Raw genomic sequence first — 25640 nt, 5'->3', positions numbered from 1 at the left:
AGGAAATCGACAGTAACTGAATAATAGTGGGGGATTTTAACACCTCACTTACACCAATGGACAGATCATCCAAAATGAAAATAAATAAGGAAACAGAAGCTTTAAATGATACAATAGACCAGACAGATTTAATCGATATTTATAGGACATTCCATCAAAAAACAGCATATTACACTTTCTTCTCAAGTGTGCATGGAACATTCTCCAGGATAGATCACATCTTGGGTCACAAATCAAGCCTCAGTAAATTTAAGAAAATTGAAATCATATCAAGCATCTTTTCTGACCACAACACTATGAGATTAGAAATGAATTACAGGGAAAAAGACGTAAAAAACACAAACATATGGAGGCTAAACAATATGTTACTAAGTAACCAAGAGATCACTGAAGAAATCAAAGAGGAAATCAAAAAATACCTACAGACAAATGACAATGAAAACACGACAATCCAAAACCTATGGGATGCAGCAAAAGCAGTTCTAAGAGGGAAGTTTATAGCTATACAAGCCTACCTCAAGAAACAAGAAAAATCTCAAATGAACAATCTAACCTTACACCTAAAGGAACTAGAGAAAGAAGAACAAACAAAACCCAAAGTTAGCAGAAGGAAAGAAATCATAAAGATCAGAGCAGAAATAAATGAAATAGGAACAAAGAAAACAATAGCAAAGATCAGTAAAACTAAAAGCTGGTTCTTTGAGAAGATAAGCAAAATTGATAAACCATTAGCCAGACTCATCAAGAAAAAGAGGGAGAGGACTCAAATCAATAAAATCAGAAATGAAAAAGGAGAAGTTACAACAGACACCGCAGAAATACAAAGCATCCTAAGAGACTACTACAAGCAACTCTATGCCAATAAAATGGACAACCTGGAAGAAATGGACAAATTCTTAGAAAGGTATAACCTTCTAAGACTGAACCAGGAAGAAACAGAAAATATGAACAGACCATTCACAAGTAATGAAATTGAAACTGTGATTAAAAATCTTCCAACAAACAAAAGTCCAGGACCAGATGTCTTCACAGGTGAATTCTATCAAACATTTAGAGAAGAGCAAACAGCCATCCTTCTCAAACTCTTTCAAAACATTGCAGAGGAAGGATCACTCCCAAACTCATTCTATGAGGCCACCATCACCCTGATACCAAAATCAGACAAAGATACTACAAAAAAAGAAAATTACAGACCAATATCACTGATGAATAGAGATGCAAAAATCCTCAACAAAATACTAGCAAACAGAATCCAACAACACATTAAAAGGATCATACACCAAGATCAAGTGGGATTTATCCCAGGGATGCAAGGATTCTTCAATATACGCAAATCAATCAATGTGATACACCATATTCACAAATTGAAGAATAAAAACCATATGATCATCTCAATAGATGCAGAAAAAGTTTTTGACAAAATTCAACACCCATTTACAATAAAAACTCTCCAGAAAGTGGGCATAGAGGGAACCTACTTCAACATAATAAAGGCCATATACAACAAACCCACAGTAAACATCATTCTCAATGGTGAAAAACTGAAAGCATTTCCTTTAAGATCAGGAACAAGACAAGGATGTTCACTCTCACCACTATTATTCAACATAGTTTTGGAAGTCCTAGCCATAGCAATCAGAGAAGAAAAAGAAATAAAAGGAATACAAATTGGAAAAGAAGAAGTAAAACTGTCACTGTTTGCAGATGACAGGATAGTATACATAGAGAATCCTAAAAATGCCACCAGAAAACTCCTAGAGCTAATCAATGAATTTGGTAACGTTGCAGGATACAAAATTAATGCACAGAAATCTCTTGCATTTCTATACACTAATGATGAAAAATCTGAAAGAGAAATTAAGGAAACGCTCCCATTTACCACTGCAACAGAAAGAATACAATACCTAGCAATAAACCTACCTAGGGAGACAAAAGACCTGTATGCAGAAAACTATAAGACACTGATGAAAGAAATTAAAGCAGATACCAACTGATGGAGAGATATACCATGTTCTTGGACTGGAAGAATCAATATTGTGAAAATGACTATACTACCCAAAGCAATCTACAGATTCAATGCAATCCCTATCAAATTACCAATGGCATTTTTTACGGAACTAGAACAAAAAATGTTAAAATTTGTATGGAGACACAAAAGACCCCGAATAGCCAAAGCAGTCTTGAGGGAAAAAACGGAGCGGGAGGAATCAGACTCCCTGACTTCAGACTATACTACAAAGCTACAGTAATCAAGACAATATGGTACTGGCACAAAAACAGAAACATAGATCAATGGAACAAGATCGAAAGCCCAGAGATAAACCCACGCACCTATGGTCAACTAATCTATGACAAAGCAGGCAAGGATATACAATGGAGAAAAGACAGTCTCTTCAATAAGTGGTGCTGGGAAAACTGGACAGCTACATGTAAAAGAATGAAATTAGAACACTCCCTAACACCATACACAAAAATAAACTCAAAATGGATTAGAGACCTAAATGTAAGACCAGACACTATAAAACTCTTAGAGGAAAACAGGAAGAACACTCTACATAAATCACAGCAAGATCTTTTTATCCACCTCCTACCGTAATGGAAATAAAAACAAAACTAAACAAATGGGACCTAATGAAACTTCAAACCTTTTGCACAGCAAAGGAAACCAGAAACAAGACGAAAAGACAACTCTCAGAATGTGAGAAAATATTTGCAAATGAAGCAACTGACAAAGGATTAATCTCCAAAATTTACAAGCAGCTCATGCAGCTCAATATTAAAAAAACAAACAACCCAATCCAAAAATGGGCCGAAGACCTAAATAGACATTTCTCCAAAGAAGACATACAGATGGCCAAGAAGCACATGAAAAGCTGCTCAATATCACTAATGATTAGAGAAATGCAAATCAAAACTACAATGAGGTATCACCTCACACCAGTTAGAATGGGCATCATCAGAAAATGTACAAACAACAAATGCTGGAGAGGGTGTGGAGAAAAGGGAACCCTCTTGTACTGTTGGTGGGAATGTAAATTGATACAGCCACTATGGAGAACAGTATGGAGGTTCCTTAAAAAACTAAAAATAGAATTACCATATGATCCAGCAATCCCACTACTGGGCATATACCCAGAGAAAACCACAATTCAAAAAGACACGTGCACCCCAATGTTCATTGCAGCACTATTTACAATAGCCAGGTCATGGAAGCAACCTAAATGCCCATCGACAGATGACTGGATAAAGAAGATGTGGTACATATATACAATGGAATATTACTCAGCCATAAAAAGAACGAAATTGGGTCATTTGTTGAGACGTGGATGGATCTAGAGACTGTCATACAGAGTGAAGTTAAGTCAGAAAGAGAAAAGCAAATATTGTATATTAACGCATGTATGTGGAACCTAGAAAAATGGTACAGATGAACCGGTTTGCAGGGCAGAAGTTGAGACACAGATGTAGAGAACAAACGTATGGCCACCAAGGGGGAAAAGCCGCAGGGGGGGTGGGGATGGTGGTGTGATGAATTGGGCGATTGGGATTGACATGTATACACTGATGTGCATAAACCTGATGACTAATAAGAACCTGCTGTATAAAGAAATAAATTAAATTAAATTAAAAAATTTTAAAAAAAATGCAGATAGCTTTTAATGAGTCCATATAATCAAGGAAGAACTTTACAGAACATTTTATAGAGCAAAAAGATAAACTAAAACACAAATAAAATTATTTTTCTACTTGGCTAGAATACTTAAGAGAATCTTTAGTGAGAACATAAGAGAGAATCTTCAGTGAGACCATAAGAGAGAATCTTTAGTGAGACCCCTATTCTCCCTGGTTCTATTTGTCACAAACACTAAGCAGCTCAGAGAAACTGAGACACCAGCCAAACAAAAAGGAATACAAAGGAAACAAGAGAACAAAAAGAGAAATTATAAAAGGAGAAAAGATAATGGAAAAAAGTAGGCTCCGGGGCACACTGAATTACAATGCAGGAATTACATGATTTTTACTTTATTATACCGAAGGACAACAAACTCACCGCTTCCCAAATTTAATTTTGCTTCTTTCTCTTAATGTTAAAAACTGCCACCTGACAAACGAGTCATAGTAAGGGTTAACATCAGTGGTGATGAAGGAACGACGCCAGTCTACCTACACAAGGAGAAAGGAAAAGGTAATTTTTGAGAAATTTATATGGTCTCTATGGACAGGAATTCCCATGAATCAATTATTTATTCTTCTACTCCTTATTTCCCAACTTAGAATTATATCAAAAATATCAAAAGCAAACCAAAAAATTTCAAGTTCCACCTATTAAATATATAATATGCCATAATTATTATGTTAATTTGTGCTTAATATGTAAGTTTTTAAACACACACATTTACCTATTAAACATACAGGAATTATAATAAATTAAGAAGGAGCATTTACATAACACCTTTATGTATCCCTAAATATTCAAGCTACACTTGGGCTTCTTCATATCTTTTGTTTTGTTTTGTTTTGTTTAATTTTATTGAAGTATAGTTGATTTACAATGTTGTGGGCTTCTTCATATTCTTTGAATAGAATTCCTTTCTACTAATTGTTAATATACATATATACATTCCAAAACAACAAATATTGAAGTACTTCATTGCTTACATTGAGGCCCATGTGGTTCTAACCTGACAATAACAGTACCAAGTCATTACTGGAATATATTATTCTAAATTAAGAGGTAGTCCAAATCTCATTCAATCACACAAATATAAATGTATTTTTCATATTTCCTTACACTCTGGGGGTGATGGGCATACCTTCAAACCCATTCTCTTCAGATCCTGAACAGCCAGTGGTGGGAAATAGTCAAGCCAATATTCTGCTTCAGAAAATTTGACTATCTCTTCATCAGACAGACCAAGGGATTTCATAATGTCCCACTGGTATTTAGAAGATCCAGCTTTAGCAGCAGCTTTACTCTGAAAATAACAGCAAAACCAAACTCCATCAAAGAACAACTAACAACTGGTTAACAAATTCCAGGACCACAGTAATTTTAAGTGAATAATCCTATTTGGTAGTTTTTTAAAATCTAAGACAATACTGTTGACATGTCAGAATACTGCAGGATCTGGATGTACTGTTCTGTTTGCCAAACCATATAGTCTGATACCTGGATTCTGACACCAAAGACAACTATCAATACAGAGGTGGAACCATAAAAAATTATCATCACAAAGATAAGATCTTAGCACCAAACCTTCACTATTTCCTTTTTTCAAATACCATATGCACCTTTTTTAGCTATGAATAAGCTGCTAATAAGAGTTTCCTCCTTTTCCAATATTTACCAATATCAAAAAGGTAACCACATGCCAGGGACTGGAGGTAGGAAAAAAGGCTGAACTATATAAAAAGGTAGGACAAGGAATTTGGGGGCTGAGGAAACTGCTCTGTATAGTACTGTGGTGGTAGAAACATGACTCCATGCACTTGTCAAACCAACACAACGATACACTGTGAAGAGTGAGAGAGAGATGGAGGAAAGGAGGGAGGGTGGGAAGAAGGGAGGGAGGGAGGGAGGGAGAGAGAGGAAGGAAGAAAGGAAGGGAAGGAAGGAGGGAGGGAAGGAGGGAAGGAGGGAAGGAGGGAGGGAGGGAGGAAGGAAGAGTTTACATTAATTAAAAAAAAACCTCATTTAAAAAAATATGAAGAAATTTTAAAAAATGTATAAAGAAATAAATACAGACATGTACATATAAGCAGGTTAGTAGACATACATATATTTCCTTGCTCTTTCTACTGAGAGGACCTAGAAACAATGAGCATAACTAGCACTCGGAACTTAGTTTCTAAATACCATATTTCAATAAAAGGAAAAAGGACTCCTTGGAAGAGTGGTTGACTCTGGGGCTAAAACAGGGAAAATACAAAATGAGCCTGGAGCATCTTGTGGCACCTGAAAGTACAGAAGTGCTCAAAAAAAACAAAAAAAAGAAAGAGATAGAAAAAAGAAAAAAAGATGGGGGCATGTCAAATGGACACAGGAGCCCACCTAAAAGATTCCCCCAATGGCCATTGCTAGAACAATTTGAGCAATAACAATAACTCAAAAAACCCTAATAGGATTAGATTATAAACCAAAGAATAAATAAATATGCATGAATCCACACTGATATAAAAAAGAAATTAATAAACAAGTAAATGGGGGAGAAGGAACTTTTCCTTTCAGAAGAATTCCAGGTAATAAATGTAGAAGGAATGAGGGAAACGGAAAATCACCATTAGAACAAAATATGCAGCAATAACCGTTGCAGGGAAGATCCACTGATGAATGCTAAAATTAGTGAGCAAATATATAAAAAGAAACAAGATATTGGGACTTCTCTGGTGATCCAGTGGGTAAGACTCCGCACTCCCAGCGCAGGGGGCCCGGGTTCGATCCCTGGTCAGGGAACTAGATCCTGCATGCGTGTCACAACTAAGAGTTTGCATGCCACAACTAAGAGTCCACATGCCACAACTAAGAAGTCCACATGCCACACGCAACTAAAAGATCCTGCATGCCACAACGAAGATCCTGAGTGCCACAACTAAGACCCAGTGCAGTCAAAATAAATAAATAAATAAATAAAAATAAAAATCTTTAAAAAATAAAGTATACAACGCAATGGTTTAAAAAAAAAAACAACAAGGTATTATTTCCATAGCCTCAAAGTATCTCTCCCAAAACATACATGAATTACAAAGGGAAAAATGAAATCTTTACAGGAGAAAAACCTAATAGACACCACCTAAACCAAATAATCAAGGTTAACATCACCAGTAATAAGATATATCAATATCTTATACTATCTGATATGACACATTGAAGACACATCACCTTTAATCTACTCATGAGAAAGCATCAGACAAACCCAAAATGAGGGACATTCTATAAGTTATCTGACCAGTACTCTTCAAAAGTGCCAAGATCATGGAAGACAGAAGAAGAGACATGACAAGGAAATGCAAAATGGGATTTTGGACTGGATCTTGGAACAGAATAAGGATATTAAGGAAAAACTGTTAAATCCAAATGAAGTCTGTAGTTTCTTAAACAGTATTGTTCAAATGTTGGTTTCTTAGTTTTGAGAACTGTACCATGGTTATATAAGATGTAACTGGGTTATGATTCTAAGGGAACCCTGTACAATCCTGTAATCCTTCTGTAAGTCTAAAATTATTTCAAAATAAAGTAAAAAGGGGAAAAAAGGTAATCAAAAAGTGAGAAAGATAATTCTGCTTTATTACTTTTTAAAAATTACTGAGTATTTTTTATGTGTCAGGTACTACGCTAGTACTGGGAATGTACATATAAATCAGACAAATATAAATATAAAACTTCAACCAAAATAAGTATCATCAAACCACCAAACCTTTTTTCCTTTAGCTTTATCCTTAATTATTATATCTTCTGTTTTAATACTGATTTCTTCTTCTTCCTCTTCCTCATCTGGAAAATCAGGGGGGCAACCATAAAGCTCTATTTCTCTTTTCAATTTATCAGCACATGCCTACAAAAAACACAACATTAGAGATGGTAAAGTTAAAAATTTAAGGTGGAAACAATTTGAGTTTTTTTGTTGTTTCTATGGCCAACTAAAACTGACTCTGGGGCTTCCCTGGTAGCGCAGTGGTTAAGAATCTGCCTGCCAATGCAGGGGGCACGGGTTTGAGCCCTGGTCCGGGAAGATCCCACATGCCACGGAGCAACTAAGCCCATGCGCCACAACTACTGAGCCTGCGCTCTAGAGCCCTCGCGCCACAACTACTGAAGCCCGCGTGCCACAACTACTGAAGCCCGCATGCCTAGAGCCCGTGCTCCGTAACAAGAGAAGCCACCGCGATGAGAAGCCTGCGCACTGCAACGAAGAGTAGCCCCCGCTCGTCAACAACTAGAGAAAGCTCGCACGCAGCAACCAAGACCCAACACAGCTAAAAATAAATAAATAAATAAATAAATTTATTTTTTTAAAAAAAACCTGACTCTGAAATTTAGGTAGATAGGACAGACATTAAGTTAGAAAACAAACCCTGAAAGATGAAGGGATTTATCCAAGGTTATAAAGCTAGTAAGCTGCAGAATTACAACATGAACCTGCACTTACAACCCCAGCTCTTTTCAGCTGTACCATAATGAGTCCACTGTCACAAACAAAGATGACACCAAGTAGACAGTGTTAAAGTTATGAGAAAAATACAAATATAGAATTGTGAATTTCAAAAAAAGGGAGGGGACACTTCTATGAAGAATTTCAGCTAACAAATAGTGAAAGAATGAGACAACTAGAAAGTCACCATTTCACAACCACAAATTCAATAATTGAAAGACAAGGATCATGAAAGGATGCTAAAAGCACTGAGTTACTGGGTAACCAAATATTCAGAGGCTCGTAAGGTATTATCCCACAGATTACTTTTTAATTAGAAAAGAGAAAAGCTACCTTTAGAATGAGGAAATCTGGCACTATTAACTTAATATCACTAAAATGACACAAGCTGCCATTATATGTCTTTTGATGTGATACGGTGGGAAGTTCCAACCTCATCGACGTTGTACTGGTGATAACCAAATGCAAAGTGTGATCCACAAAATAAAAAGGAAAAAAACACCAGAAAGGATACAACAATGTTCAATTTCGTGGAGTGGACAATGGGACTATGACAATGTAGAAGAACGCCCTTGCTCTCAACAGATACAAGCTGCCATGTTTAGGGGTGACACGTCATGATGTCTGCCAACTTACTTTCAATGAATTCACGGAAAAAGGGAGAAAAAAGTGTGCATGTATTGTATGTTGAGAGACAGAACTAGAGCAGCTGTGGCAAATGTTAAAACTTGGTGACTATAAGTGAAGGGTACATGGGTGTTCACTGTACTATCGTTTTACCTTTCCTATAGGTTGGACATTTTTCAAAATAAAAGACTGGAGAATAAAAAGAAATGGGTTATATTTCCCAATTCCCAAGGATTTAGGGAATCCTTTCAACTGTAGCTTTCTGGCCCATAGTTTATCGAAAATTATTTTTATTATAAATTTATGACAAATTTAAGACACTTGCAAAAATGACCAAAATATGATAGAACTGTTTATTATTTTATTCCAACAGCCTATATACGTCATGAATGCACAAAACACTGCCCATTTTACTTGTTAGTAGTTATTATCTAATTCTAAAACAGAAATATGAATATATAAGGAACCAAAAGATATCAGCATTACTGAGAAATCACTTAGACCTTAATGTGTGCCCTTTAAGCACTTCTCCAAATGTTTTCTAAAAATTAATCTTCACGATAATAAATTCAGTTCACTTCAAAAAACACTTTAACGTAATATAGAAGTACATATTTGAAAACCCTATTTCAAGCTCTTGAACTGGATATTACTATTTGCTCTAAGCTAAAAAGAGTACAAAGCAATCCCAAAAGCAATCTTACCTTAACAGGCATTCCAGTACAGTGTAAACCAAAGGGAAACAGACAAGTTTTTCCTTTCAATCTCTGGTACCCTACTGCAAACTACAGAAAAAAAATTAAATTTAAACTACAAATTTAAATGCTAGACGAATACAAAATTCTAACTTTTCACGAAGATCATCAGTTTTGTTTTCCTCTTCACATCTTCCTTTAGAATACCAGTTAGATTTTATAGTCATTCCAAAGTTATCCTTTTTTTTCTGTCTTTTCACCAACCTATAAATTACTTATGAACATGTATACATACCTAGACCCCTGCACACACACACATACAGCATGTGAAAATAGAAAAATTAAATTACTTAAACATAAAAACCATGCTTAAAATTAAGGAATTCTAAGTTCCCTTAACAGGAAATAAATTCTATAGATGCCATTTTCTTTGAAACAGTATTTATTAAAGACCCTCCCATCCCATTATATTAAACATAGAGGAAGCTTTACCTCACATTTGGATAAAGAAAATGTATGTCCCAAGTGAAGGCGCCCATTCATATATGGATATGGGAAGGTTACAAAGTACTTGTCCTTGCTGCAAAACAATCATGTAAAAAAGAAAGTACAAAAAAGAAAATGTTAAATTCCTTTTACAATTAAGGGTGGGGTCATGGGGACAGTTACTATAAATAACTTGTTTAAATTTTAGTTATTAAACAGACATTGAAAATTAAATTTATAAATCCAGAAATTATAAGCTCTCTAAAACTGAAAATTGTTTTTGATTTAGAAAAACTAAGATATTATAGGTGGCTATTAAAGAACTAAATATCCTTGTAGCAAATATTGGAGGTTTAACTTAAGCTAAAATACTGAGTTAAAAATGATATACTAAAAAAAAAAAAATTAATAGGGAGACTGGATTAATTTACTGTTTTACTGATTAAATGAGATATGCTTTCATTAGATATATATAAAGCAATTCAAAGTCCCTCAGGTAGAATAAAACATCTTCAAAATTACACGATATGTGATAAATTCCCTTAAAAAGCACCTTTTTAAAGCTGCTTAACGTATTATGTTATACTCCTTTTTTCTATGAATCAAGTGTATCTAACAGACATACGTAAGTTATAAAGCACACATGTGCTTCATAAGTGACCACCTGTAAACACACCATCCAACTTATGAACTCACTGAAGCTACCTGTGTGCTACTCCCCACCCTCCCACCAGAGAGAACCACTTTCTTGAAATTTACTTTGGTCATTCTTTTGTTTTTGAATAGTTTGCACATATGTCTATGCCTTTAAACGATACATCATTTAGTTTCACTCACTTGTGAGCTTTTTTCATTTAATGTCATGTTTCTCAGTTTCTTCAGTTCATTTTCTTTCACTGAGCAAAAGCACTTTCTAATTCACTTTTGATTACTTTAAATTACCTTAGATTTGACCAAAGTTCTAGAACCAAATAGAAACTTCAAATTATAGTTTAAAGTATAACACCAGAGACTGTGTATTAGAGCAAATTCTTTTCCTCTCTTTAAAAAAAAAAAAAAAAAAATTCCATTAGAGTGTAGCTTAGTAGCAAGGATAGACTTTGGAATCAGAAAGTCCTGATAAGAAGTCCAAGCCCTGTCAATTCCTAGCTATGCAATCTTAAGCTGGTTACTTAACCTCTCTGTGTCTCAGTATACTCATCAATAAAACAAAAATTAAAATACTGGTAACCTTAAAGCATTACTAAGAACATTAAATGAGAATATGCATGTTAAAAAATGGCATATTTCCGGGACTTCTCCTGGTGGAGCAGTGGTTAAGAATTCACCTGCCAATGCAGGGGACATGGGTTCGATCCCTGACCCGGGAAGATCTCACATGCCGTGGAGCAACTAAGCCCGTGCGCCACAACTACTGAGCCTGCGCTCTAGAGCCCACGCGCAGCAACTACTGAGCCTGCGTGCTGCAACTACTGAAGCCCATGCACCTAGAGCCCGTGCTCTGCAACAAGAGAAGCCACCGCAATAAGAAGCCCACACACCGCAACGAAGAGTAGCCCCCGCTTTCCACAACTAGAGAAAGCCTGCGTGCAGCAACGAAGACCCAACGCAGCCAATAAATATATAAATAAATAATTAATAATAAATTTTTTTTAAAATGGCATATTTCCTACTGCCTTGGCATATTGAACAATACCTGTTCAATATTAGCTACTATTATTGCTATTGTTGTCAGTGCATTTCCTCAACTCTAAGAAGCACATTTTTCTACATTCCAACATATCTGAAATTGCAACGCATCTTATAAGTGATGCACATATTTACTGTGGTACTGTGTTGCAGCAGTTACTTTGTTTTTCCCCAGTATCATATCATTATCTATGGTCTGTCTTCTAATAAACAATTCTTAACAACAAGGCAATACAGATTTATAAAATGAGATCTTTAAATACAGAAATCCTTCAAAATTTATATTCTGTGCCTTTGGAGATAATTATCACTATAATATGAATCTCCATAACAGAATGACTTTCTATTATCAGTCAGCAAAGATAAAACTTCAAAACATTTTCCTTTGTCTAACTATGAAAAATATTAGTTTTTAAAAAAACCTTTACATAGGAAAAAATCCTTTAAGATTCCATAGGAAAGAGAATGCTAATTTGAAATAGAGAAAGTGGAAGTTACCTCCTTCAGCCTGTTTCAGACATTGTAAATACAATCTGCCTTATTCCTTCCACAGAGCAGTTTCTGCAGCCAATGGTTCTGGAAACACAAGGTGTAGAATTTCCCAAACTATTACTCACCTAGTCTGTTTCTCTAAATTAGATGCATTGACCTCAAACACTTTCTTGGCATCCCATTTTTGTTGAACTTCCTTCTCAATCTTCTTCAAGAAGTCCACTTTGGTTGTTCTTTTTCTTTCCTATTGGACACAAAAGAGATAGAATAATACACTCTATATTTCAGCAGACTTGCTTTAAAAAAAGGAAAAAAAAAAATCTGACTTCACACAGAACTGAGCTGTTTACTGACAGATTAATTTTTCCATGGTTATCCTGAAATTTAAATGAGTAAGACTAAAAATTAGGGTTATCATGACCTGATAGGATTATCCACTTCGGATGTCAAAGGGATGACTAAAGAATTACTTAATTACATAAAAAAGCTGTGAAATACTTGTTTTTAATTAGATACTACAATATAACACCGTTGTCAAATGTTCCTATTTAGTTAAAATAGATGAATACTTAGAAAAGCATAGGATGGTGCAGTACCTGCTTGCCCAGCTGCAATTATGCCCACCAAAGGAGGATGGTGAGGCCTAATGGGTAGAGGCTGAGAGAGGATTAGTCATCTGCGTGTTCTTTTTTTCAAGGAAGCTGATGAAGGACTTCTCTCCAAAATGGTTAACAGGTTATTAATATGAAATTAAAATGAAACAGAATGGCAAACATGCCTCCAGCGTATTGGATCTACCCGGCAACGTTCCCATCATCCCTTATGCTACCCTTGGATGAAAATAAAAGGAAAAAACATGCATGATCACTCTAACTCTGAAAAAGAAGGATTAGAACTTCCCTCTCAGTTTGTGACTCTGTGAAAAAGAATTAGCTACTAAAAGCACGTGTGCTACAGCCAAGGTGGAACATGGGACTTATGTAACTGGCAACTGTGAAAGCTGGATACCAATGGACCATACACAATCTAATTCTGTTTTGAAAACTTAATATTAGTTTCTAGAATTTTATTTTCTTGTACAAAATTATCTGAGCCGAAATTAGATTTTCTTCCCCTTCTTATATGCTAACATTTCCAGATTCTGCAGCATTTTCAAATGAGAAAATACCCTGGTTCTACTTATAGTGAATACCTTTACAACCTACTGGGCAAGTGACCTTGCCAAGTCATGTCATGTCTCCCTCTGTCCTTCCACCCAACAACTTAAAACATGCTTTCTACTCATATCACAGATATACTGGATTTTTAGACAGCTATTTTTAAAAATGGTTACACAAATTTGAAGTACTATGCAAATGGGACTTCTGTGCAATTTAAAAAAAAACCTAAACTTACCACTATTTCTTCAATAACTATCTTAAATATATCTTGTGTATTATGTAATAAAAATAAGAGTACTAAAATTAGGTAAGATTCAGTACAAATCTACCACAGAGTTGTCAACTCTGTTTTACTATTTTCAGTTTTTTGGGTTTTTTTTTCTTTCTGTCTTTTTTTTCTTTTTTTTTTTCGTTTTTCTTTTTCTTTTTTTTTTTTTTTTTGGCCATGCCATACGGCTTGTGGGATCTTAGTTCCCCAACCAGGGATTGAACTCCAGGCTTCCCCACTGAAATCGCAGAGTCCTAACCACTGGACCGCCAGGGAATTCCCTCAGTTTTCTTTATTTTAAATCAAAGGATTTGATTAGTAAATCAAGTTTACTATTCCTTTTTATTTTTTTAAGCAAGTTTAAGATAGAAGAGGACAAGCAACAGAAAGATGAAATGTCAGCTTACAAGGGGAGGTGCAATGATGGATTAAAAGAACCCTGCCACAAAGGCAGAGAGGAAATAAGAAAGAATTCCACATCTGAAAAGTCATGGACATAAGTTTCTCTAGCACCAAAGGAAAATAAAAATGACAAGTAAATTTTTTATTTCTATAAATCCTGACCAGATAGTAATTGCTGTGAGTAGAACTTATATCAAAACACAAATCTGATCAAGTCAATTCCTCTTCAGAGGTTCTCTACTGCTCTCTGGATAAAGACCATACTCTTAAACCTGGCACTCGAGGCCCTTCTTATCTCATCTTTGCCAGGCCCCTCCCTCTTCCCTCTCACCACCACTCCAGGCCTATTAAGCCACCTGCACTTTCCCAAGTGTACCAAGCTCCCTCTCTCCCCTCTGGGCCTTTGTTCAAGCTATTCTCTCCGCCCTCATACCCCACCAATCTCTTTGCCTGGCTACCTCATCCTTCAGGTCTCAGCTAATCACCTGCCTTGATTCCACAAGAGAGTATCAGGTACCATTCTTAATATGTTCCTACCTACCAGTATTACCTCTATGATAGCACTAATCACGCAGTATCAGTATCAGTCTATCTTCCCCATAGGACTGTAAGTTTGTTCACAGTGGGGACTGTGTCTCATTTCTCATTATATCCTCAATGTCTAAGCTCATAGCAGTTCTCAAATATTTGTTGAACATTTAAATATTTAAAAAGAGAAATGAGTAATACACTGCCAGCTTTTGCATACCATGGCCATAACAAAATAACCTAAGACTAAGAGCTGAGTTGCATATTTGAGTCAAGCTGCTAAGCAATTTGGACTCTTTCCCAAGAATTTCCATAAAACTAAATGTGGCTGCATAAGGAATTTCCTTTTCCAAGAAAGAATAAGGCCCTCCATCTATTCACTCTTTTCCATTCCTGCTACCAACCAACTTCATTTAGACCCTCAGCTCCTTGGCCCCCTCTTACTGCAAAATCCTCTTTTTAACAAATAACCTGTAAGTTATAAGTAAGTCTCTCTATTCCTATACATGCTGACCCCTGTTTTCAATTCTAACATGCAAGAACTACCATTTGAAAAAAAGCTATGGCAGAGATGACAGTTTGCCTATGCGATATCCATTCCCTCCCTTTCTTCCTCAGCAACAGACGCCCAACCTTACTTAGGGTAGTGCAGCAAAGGCAGTTAGGCATACTCTTCCATGGTTCCAGGAGAATTCACAGATTGGAGCTATGGGACTGGGTTCTGGCAAAGGAGTTTTGAGCAGAAGAAAGTCAGTCACTTCCACCTGGCCCTTAAAACAGCCTGTACAACTCCTAATAGCCAACTTAATCTGTAGGTGGAAGAGGCACACTGCCTAGGGCCCACAATACTTCTACGGGCTCATCAAAATATTTTACTATCTTTTAAAATCAGAAGAAAAAATTAAACTTTTGGATAGAAGAAAAATCTTTAATATATAATATTAATATATCTGTCTTTATACAACACAGTTGTCAAATATAATTTCTAATATTTTTTTTTTCACAGAGGAAGCAGCCCACAAAGGCAAAAGTATCCAAGGCCTCATGAAGCCTTGTTGTGCCTCCTATCCTAGGGTCATGGGTCATATGCAATCCCACTGTATCATTAGTAAATTCCTCTTTCCTTTAACCAACTTGAGTTGGCTTCCACTGCATGCAACCAAATAATCCCTCATATTTACCTAACTGGGTTGTAAACTCCTGGCAGACAGCAACTTTTAGAACATTTATAGTCACCTCAGCACCACATCCAATGCTAATAGACACAGAAGTTACATGACAAATATTTTTTGCTTAAAAATGACATCAACCACCCATGAAAGCAACAGTCTTCACAAATTACTTAGAACTATGTGTTTCTTTTCAGTGTACTGAGCATGCTAAATGCACAAAAGCTCTTCTTTGAGGTCTCTGCTTCTCAGAAAAACTTGTTCCTCAAAACTCCAAGGTCAATTGTAATGAAATCTGATATTGGCCCCAGCACCAACTTGTTGTATAACTTTGAGCAAGTCACTTGATCAATCTGAGTCTCAATTTCTTCACTGGTTACTCAACTAAACAATTGGTTTGTTGTTTTGTCTCATTTTGTTTCGTTTTGTTTTGTTTTGGCCGTGAAAGCACAGAGTGCTAACCACTGGACGGCCAGGAAATTCCCAACAATTGATTATTTTAATTAGTTAAAAGGTTATTTAACAAGAGCAAAGTTCCTAAACTTTGGCCCTATTGACATTTGGGGCCAAATAATTCTGTTTTCAGGGGCTGTCACGGGCACTGCAAGATGTTTAGGAACATCCCCGGCTTCTACCCACTAGCTGCCAGTAGCATACCCCCAGTTGTGATAATCCAGAGTCTCCAGACCACATGTTCTCTGGGGGACAAAATCGCCCCCAGTAAAGAACCACTGAACTAGATAATAAACTTTTCCATATATTCATAGTATTCTGCAGTTCTGAAAACTTTTATGCACATTAACTTATTTGATCTTAACAACAACTCTAAGAGGTGGGCAACAATCGCCCTAAGAAGTGGGCAGACCAGCGATTACCATTTCAAAGATGATGAATCTGAAGCTCAGAGATCATCATGCCAGAAAATGGTCAGGCTGGACAAAAACCCTCATCTTCTGACTTCTATTTCTGCTTTCTCTTAGTACTCTGGCCATATCCTAGCACCACTGGCTGTAGAACTTGGACAAGATCCTTAACCTCTTTAAGCCTCCATTTCTCTATCTATAAAATGAGGATAATAATTATATCTACCTTGTACTATTATGATGAGGACTAAGAGATAATACGCACGAAGGACTTAGCATAGTGCCGGACCCATAGTAGATGCTCAATAATGCTGACCATTATCACAGAGGGACAACTAGACATCATGTGCTTTTTATCAGATGTCAAAATGGCATTGTGGTTATGTTTTAAGAGAATATCTCATTATATTTTAAAAACTTACTGAAATATGTATGGATGAAATGATACAGCGCCTTGAATTTGTTTAAAATGAATCCTGAGAGGTGGAGGAGGTTCTGGGGAAGGTATGACTGAAACGAGGTATGACTGAAACGAGGTTGGCCCTGAACTGCCAATTACTGAAGTTGGGCGATGGGTACATGGAAGTACATAACACTATTATCTCTACTTTGTTCACTATTTAAATTTTCCAAATGAAAAATTTTAAAACAATAAAAAATTTAAAGTTGACTATTATCTTTATTACAACAAATCCCCAGGTCTAAGTCTGACATGTAACTAAAAGGTATTAAAACTGTCAAAACCTCTATAAAATAAATATTCCTATGATATGAAGGAAATTACATTGCTTGCTCTTTAAAAATTCAATTATAATATAAAAACTAATTTTATATCCATGCTACTCCATGTTTATTATCTTATACTCTTTACTATTGGTAAGGCTTCTTCCAGAGTTAGAAAACTTTCATTACAGGAGGGTGGCTGCAAAAGAAATTTCCCCATAGTTTACAATTGCAAATAGTACAATAATCAAGAGACTAAGCTCCAGAATGGGACCAAATGAATTAAAATTCTACTTCTTAGTAGGTCTGATCTCACCCCCTCTATTCTATACAGGAACATCACTTTTCTCTATTAATTTTCCCTTTCTACGGGACAATTTCCATAAGCATACAACCACTATATAATTTCTCCTGTCCTTCAAAAAAAACCAAAAACCAAAACCAAACAAACAAAAAAACCCTCTTTTAACCTTCATCTATTACCCCATTCCTCTGCTCTCCTTTATAGAATTCCTCAAAAGAGTTGTCCATACTCATTATCTCTCTTCCCATTCATTCTTGAACACTCTTCAATCAGGACCTACGAGGCTTTATATGACCTACATCCACCCACCAATCAACCACCACCACCACTACCCCACACACACACACACACATCATCATCATCATCACCTCCCCCTGGATGACAGTCCTTTGCACATACAACCGTCCTTGTTTTTCACGCCACTCACACTGTTGGCTCTGCCCGGAAATCTTTTCCTCCGTATAGCTGCATGGCTTGCTCCCTTACCTTCTGCCACAATGCCACCTCAGCAAAGCCCTTCTTGATCCCCCCCTTCCTGATCTATTTTTTTTGTTTATAGCACCTACCGGCACCTGACATATTTTACCACATACTTTAGAATGTAGCGCACACACACGTAAACACCATGAATGCAGAAATGTTTGTCTCCTTTACAGAGGCGCTCAAAAATTTTTTGTTGAAATAAGAAATCAATGTCACATACTCCTCTTTCTCCAAATCAGTTTTTAGAAACTTTGGTGAAATAACAACACGTGACATGAAGTCGTCTACAAAGTTAAAGATATCAGGGCCTCGCTCATCAGCTAGCAAGAAAAGGCACATCCTCACAACAGCCAAGCCTTAAATGTGGGAGGCAAGGCCTCCCCTTTCTTTAGAAAAGGATTTTTTCCTTTCAGGACAGTGGCTACCACGTGGGGCCCCCAGACTCTGGCGAAAGCAGGTAACCAGCCGGGTTCCAAGGCCTGGCCTAGCGGACCCTCTTCCCGCCAAAACTCACCGCCATGGCGCCGCCCGTCCGACTGTGCAAACCCACGACGGTGACTTCGGTGATTCCCCCTCAAAGGAGTGGTTACAACCTTTCCCCTCCCTCTCTGGGAAGGCAGGCCTACCACGACACTAAAGCACACACTTCGCACCTGATGAGGCAATCACGGGCTCACTAAATAAGTACTTCCGGGGGCATCTCGTAGCCTGCTGGGAATTGTAGTTCCCAGACCCCTAGACCCCACGTCCTTCAGGCATCTATTGACTACATTTCCCAGAGGACAACAGGCTACGGCAGTGTACCCGATAAGCCACTCAGATGGGCACCGGTAGTGACGTCATGAGCATGTTGAACTACAAAGCCCATGATGCAGTTCGGGGTCGCAGACTGTCGCGAGCGCGCCCTGACTGACGTGAGGATAGCCCGCGTTCAACCTTTTCACCGTATGGAGTTGGGTCGGGTGTCTTGTCAGGATGCCGGGATGCAAGGTGTATTCGTCTTCAGTGACTGAGGTGCTAATTATGAGTTGCCGTTGTGCACAGATATTTATCACTGTCGGTGGCATTCAAAAGTCCAGAATTTAGACATTTTATAACCATTTATTAACAATTTCCATTTTTTTAAAGGAGAGGCTGGAAGCCTTCTACCTGGTCCCAGTGCCAAGCTCAGACTGTTTCATCCGTGTCACCAACCAAGACTGAGCTGTCTGAAGTACTAGTCACTAGCCACATTGTGGCTATTTAAATTAATTAAAATTAAGTAAAGTTTAAAATTTATTTCTTCAATCGCACTAGCCACTTTTCATGTGCTGGAAAGTCCATGTGCCTCGTTGTTACCATATCTGGACAGTACAGATACAGAACATTTCCATCATCAAAGAAAGATCTATTGAAAAGTGCTGATCCAAGACTTTTACTTTCTGGTGGTCAGGTTAGTTACTCTCACATGCATTCCTTTATTAATTCAATAAATAATCATTAAGGATCTACAAAGCACTTGGAGGGGTGGAGGTGTGCCCAGCCCAGAAGTGTGTCCTCCTAATGGAATAGAGGGAAAAAAATTTTAATAAAAATTTTAACAAAAAAAATTTTTGAATTATATATGTGTAATATATATTGTATTTACACTTTTCAACAATTAGTTTTGAAATATAAATTTAATGATGGGCTAACACAATGCCTGGCACATGGTATGGGCTCAATAAAAATTTGTTGGATGAAAGGAAGTTAAGAATGAACCTTAGGTTATAGAGAACCTACCAGTGGCTCTCCTGCCTCCGGGCTCTTACACATACAAATACTCCGCATCACTTTCCACACTCTCTACCTTTAGCTACTAACCATTTAGACATCACTTCCTGACAGCCCAAGTCTGAGTTGAATGTCTGTTCCTAAATATTCTCTGAAGCACCCCTTCCTGCCCTCCCTTGGGAAAGTTATCTCACTGAATTTTAATTGCCTGTTGATTTATCACTAGAGTTAAGCTCTATGATAGCAGAGGCTGCCTAGCACAGTGTCTGGCACATAGTAGGTGCCTTATAAGTATTTATTGAATGAATGAAAGAATCCTCATCATCCACAGCGCTTATAACTATGGTTAGGCTTTCCTGTTCCAATTTTGCCCTAACCAGTACTATTTGTCATCTTTGACTCATCAGCTTCCAATCCACGTTGGTAATTGAAATTATTCATACAATCAATATTTATTAAATACCCCCTATGAACATGACATAGAGGTAAGGTATAGTAGGGAACAAGACAGACACCGCCCCTGCCCTCATGGAACTTACAGTCTAAAGTGCATGAGCCATTAAAGAAGAAAACAGACAAGTGATTGTGTGATGGCAAATTATGAAAATTATGAAAAACCTACCTCCATGCCTCCAACTGCATTCTTTTTAATTTTCCTATTTAAGTGACAAATATTTTTTTCAAGGGTCACTTGGTTTTCACTCATTCAACAAAAATTTAATTCACTTATACTATATACAAGGCACTATCCTAGATGCTGGAAATACAACTCTTGAACAAGACAAGTGCAGTCACCTCCTTCTAGTGGAAGAGGCAAACACTGAAGCAATGGGAGCGATGGGAGGCCATGGAAGGGTTTTAAGTAAGGAAGGGACATGGTCCCACTTGTGTTTCATAGAGATCTTTCTGAAAAAGGGTTGAAAGGGAGCAAAACTGGAAGCAAAAGGCTGTTGCAGTTGTCCAGGTGAGAGGTGACAGTAGTTTAGACTTTAGTGGTCAGTAAAGGTGGAGAAAGGTAAACAGAGTCAAGAGATATTTAGAAAATAAAGTTATTGCAGCTTAGTAATATGGCTTTTTAATTGGGAATTATCGATTCTTTGCTATGCCATGTGGATTACCCCCTCTGGATAAATGAAATTAGAAAGGTAGCATAGTGGATATTAGCTCAGGCTCTGAATCAGAACAAGTTCATCATTTACTAGCTGAGTGACCTCAGGCAGTTCAATTAACCACTCTGTAAAATAAAGGTAATAATAGTAAGTACCTCATAGAGGATTAAAGAAATAATATGTATTTAGATATAAACCCTGTATATATATGCCCAGCATATAGTAAGCACTTTAAAATGTCAGATATTTTTATTACTATTTTAGGAAAATTGGTCTATAAACACTAATCTGAATCTGATTAAAATAGAAAAAGCTTACCTGCACCACATAATAATCTCTTTCCTAGCCTAACTGAGCTAGTTATCACCATATAATTGTGTGGTATGCCTTCACCAACTATCAGACCATATTGTGCTCATTCTTTAAAATGCCACAACAGAACTCACTTCCACCTTATTTTATTTTGTTTTTCTTCCAAACCCACCCCACCGGTCACTCTACTCAATTCAATTGAATCAGTATTTCTAAATTCAGATGCGTAAAGCTATAACTAGCTTTGGCTTGTCTCTGAGTCTCTTTATATTTGTTTTTCATGCATATTTACCTAACCTCCCAACCTTTATATGACACAGTTCAAGGAAGGAATTGGGGGCATTTATTTTCATACTTCTGTTCCACAAACATGGCACTCAATAAATATAGTTGTCACTTCCCTACCCTATTAGACACCTTTTGTTTTTAAATGGTTTTTTCCGCAACATTAGTGTTCTACCTTAACTTTCATGTTTCCTGAATGGTGGACAGTTTTTTTTTTGTTTTTTTTTTATGACCTAGGCAATGAATTTAAAGAGAAGGAGATCTTTCTAGGCTTTATGGACTTCAGCTGATCCCGGGGTTGCTCTATGTGCAGCCTCCGACAGTTACTGGGCAGCAGAGGAAGCGTGTGTGCAGTGGTTGGGCTCACCGGCCTTGGACTCAGATGCCGGGGTCTGACTTGAAGCTCTGTCCTGTGCTAGCTCTGCTCCCTCAACCTTGGGACTCTGGGTCCTCACATGTAAAATGTGTGTGATGATAGTACCTACTTCCTAGGCCTGCTGTGAAAATACAATGAGCTATACCAAGTTAGGTGATTAGCCCAATGTGTGGTTCATGGGCTAAGTGCTCAAGAAAGATTAATCTAAAGAGAAAGAAAGAGAAGTGGTGAATACTGGAAGCCAGTTTGATCAGTGTTGTGGTCTGGTCTGAATGTTTGTGTCCTCACAAAATTCATATGTTGAAATCCTAATGCCCAATGGGATGGCATTAAGATTTGCGAGGAGCTTAGGTCAGGAGGATGAAGCCCTTTTGAATGGGATTAATGTTCTTATATAGGAGAACCCACAAGCTCCCCAACCCCTTGCACTTTGTGAGGATACAAAGAGGAGTGTTTGACCTGCAACGGGGCCCTCACCCGGCCATGCTTGGCGCCCTGATCCTCAGACTTTCAGCCTCCAGAACTGTGAGAAATAAATTTCTGCTGTTTATAAGCCACCCAATCTGTGGTAGTTTGTTATAGCAGCCCGAACAGACTAAGACAGTCATTTAATTAATGGGAATTCTAAATCTGATTGACATGAACTAGGAACAAGTAGCCATATTAATTAGGGAGACTTTTATATTTAGACAAATGTAACCAAATTAGAGAAGTTGCACGTCTTCAGTACCAAATTTTTTTTTTAAATTAATTAATTATTTATTTATTTATTTTTTGACTGTATTGGGTCTTCGTTTCTGTGCGAGGGCTTTCTCTAGTTGCACCAAGCGGGGGCCACTCTTCATCGCGGTGCGCGGGCCTCTCACTATCACGGCCTCTCTTGTTGCGGAGCACAGGCTCCAGACGCGCAGGCTCAGTAATTGTGGCTCACGGGCCCAGCTGCTCCGCGGCATGTGGGATCTTCCCAGACCAGGGCTCGAACCCGTGTCCCCTGCATTGGCAGGCAGATTCTCAACCACTGCACCACCAGGGAAGCCCAGTACCAAATTTTTGAGAAACCCCTGTTGCCTAGATTTCTCCTAAAGTGGTGATACTTGTAATTCTTGGGAATTAGAAATCACCACTAATACCATGCCACTCCAGACTCAGGATCCATATGCTTCAGCCTGCTCTTGTCAACATTGCACAGAGCACTGCCAGCCGCGTCATAGGGTCATATGGGAAATGTGACATTTGAGTTCCTAAATAACCTACCTATCTAAATTGTTACCAGCATTTCCATCACCATTGTGAAGCAGTCCAGGGGCTTCTTAAGAAACAGAAGGAGGGAAGGAGAGGATGGACAGATGGATGGAAAAGAAGAAAAGGAGGAGAAAAAAAGAAATAGGTAAAGACAACCAATCACATATCATTGAGTTTCCAATTTCAGTGGCTATATTTTTAAAATATCTTTTGTGCATTTACAACATTTAGAATTCCTATTTTTACAATAACAATGAAATCAGACTGGTCTAAACTATATAAGAGCACAATCATGGTCCTACTTTTTTTTTTCTTATTCATTGGTCAGGCTCCCATTATCTTTGTAGCCAGAAGTCAGTATCTTCCTCTAGATGCCATTTTATATAAAGTCTGAGAATGTGGGCTCCATTACCAGATTGACTGACTTTGAATCATGAACACCACCCCACCCTGTTCCAAACTTGCTGTGTGACCTTGAACAAATCACTTGATCTGCCTAGGCCTGTAACATGGTGATAATAATAGTAGTTATCTAGCAATATTGTTTTGATGATTATATTAGTTATTCATTTATATTTATTGCACATCTATTATATACCAGGTTTTGTTTTCAGCTCTAAGAATATAATGTGAACAAGTAAGACAAAATCCTTGACCTCATGAAAATTCTAGTTAGGATGGGGTAGAGAAAACCAATACATGAAAAAGTTTCAGACCATGAAAAATGCTTTCATAGGGACTGAGGTCCCTATGAAGATAAAACAGGATTATGTGATAGAGAATAACTAGAGGAGGGAAATGGGGTGTTAATTTAGATGGGATGGTCAGAGAAGGCCTTCCTAAGGAGGTGATATTTGAGCTGACAAGAAAATTCAACCATAAGAAGATGTATGGAAAAGAGTTCCAGGCAAAAGGACCAGCAAGTGCAAAGGTCCTGAGGTGAGAAGGAGTTTGAAATGTTTGAGAAACCTAAGATGCTTTGTCCTCATAACTCTCTTCTCAAGTATCCAGCACCCCTTCCTCACATTCAGCTGATGATTGCTTCTTAATTCACTGAAAACATAGCAGTCTGTAAATAACTTCCATGAGTTCCTTTTTCTACATCCATCATACCTCCATCCCTTAACATGTGCTCTATTTTCATTTATCATGAATAATCAGGGCTCCTATTAAGACCTACATTCCATCTGTGCACTAAATCCCATTGTCTTTTCCTACTAAGAGATTTTACCTTCCACATCATCAAATTTCATTTCTCTACTAGATCATACCAATCTACATTCATACATATCTTCTAACCTAATGCAAGCAAGCAGACAAACAAGCAAAACAAAAACAGAATGAAATGCAAACAAATCCTCCCTATCCCACCACACCTTTTGGTACCTTCATTGTTCTACTCCCCTTTACAGTAAAACTCTTCAAGAGAACTGTCATACTATCTCTGATTCCTCTCTTCTCTTTCTCTCCTGAACTCTTCCCAATCATGTGTTCACCTCCTCCATTTCATGGAATTGTCCAGGTCATCAATGAACTTCATGCTGCCAAATCCAGTGGTCAATTCCATGTCCTCATCTTACTTGATGCAAGAACTACATTTGACACAGTTGAAAACTCCATCTTTCCTAAGGCACATTTCTTCTTTCTCTGTTCTCCTCCTGCCTCATTGGCCAAGTCTTCTCAGTTTACTCTACTGGATATTACTACCTTTCCTTCTAAATAGGAGAATGCCCTAATGGCCTTTCTATCTAGATATACTCACTTCCTAGGTGATCTTATTTAGGCCCATGGTTTCAACACACTTTACATGCTGATGAATCCCCAGTTTTTAACACAAGGCCCAATCTCTCTCTCTCATGAACTCCAGACTCTCAGATCCACCTGTCTACTTGGCATTCTACTTGGAGTTTTATATTAATTATCTATCATGCCTAAGAAATTACCCAGAACTTAGTGGCTTAAAACAATAATAGCCATTAATTATCACTCACAGTTTCTGTGGGTCAGGAGTTTGGAAGCAGCTTGACTGGGTAGTTCTGGCTTGGGGCTTCCATGAAATTGCAGTGAAATGCTGGCCCAGGCTGCAGTCATCTGAAGGTTTTACTCAGGCTGGAAGATCTGCTTCAAACATGGCTCACTCACAAGGCTAGAAAGTTAGTCCTGGCCGTTGGTAAGACGCCTCAGTTCCTCTCAATGTGGGACTCTGCAAAGGGTTGACTGAGTGCCTTTGGACATGATGACTGGCTTTCCCCAGAACAAGAGGTCCAAAATAGGAGCTATAATGCTTTTTATCCTAGTCTTGGAAGTCAATGACTGTCATTTCTAGTGTATTCTGTTGATCATACAGACAAGCCCTGATCCAATGTGGGAGCAAAGTATACCTGGGTGTGAAAACTACAAGGTAAGGATCATTGGGGGCCATCTTGGAGGCTGGCTACCACTGTGTCCAATGTCTAAGACAATGTCTAATGTCTAATTCATGTCCCAAACTGAATTCATGATCTACCAGCCATTCTCTAAATCTG

At 37.6% G+C, this 25640-nt stretch overlaps 1 protein-coding gene and 1 long non-coding RNA gene across 2 annotated transcripts in view; one reads left to right on the top strand and one right to left on the bottom strand.

Annotated features, from left to right (window-relative positions):
• LARS1 (leucyl-tRNA synthetase 1) overlaps positions 1-18718 on the bottom strand; it is a 66499-nt gene extending 47781 nt beyond the window's left edge. The window contains exons 1-7 of the mRNA XM_082454066.1: positions 18554-18718; positions 12265-12383; positions 9965-10052; positions 9482-9562; positions 7416-7553; positions 4815-4976; positions 4052-4164 (exon numbers count right to left, since the gene is read on the bottom strand). Coding sequence (XP_082310192.1) covers positions 4052-4164; positions 4815-4976; positions 7416-7553; positions 9482-9562; positions 9965-10052; positions 12265-12383; positions 18554-18559 — 707 coding nt within the window. The 5' untranslated portion in view covers positions 18560-18718. The remainder of the gene's footprint in view (positions 1-4051; positions 4165-4814; positions 4977-7415; positions 7554-9481; positions 9563-9964; positions 10053-12264; positions 12384-18553) is intronic.
• Positions 18719-18856: 138 nt separating this feature from the next.
• LOC309657211 lies at positions 18857-22430 on the top strand. Its single transcript, XR_014261707.1, has 2 exons — positions 18857-19471; positions 21735-22430. It is a non-coding gene; the product is annotated as an uncharacterized lncRNA (long non-coding RNA).
• Positions 22431-25640: the final 3210 nt, after the last annotated feature.

The sequence above is a fragment of the Balaenoptera physalus genome (assembly GCF_965194825.1).
Source record: "Balaenoptera physalus genome assembly, chromosome: 3".
NCBI lineage: Eukaryota > Metazoa > Chordata > Mammalia > Artiodactyla > Balaenopteridae > Balaenoptera > Balaenoptera physalus.
This window is presented reverse-complemented; position numbering and strand designations above follow the sequence as displayed.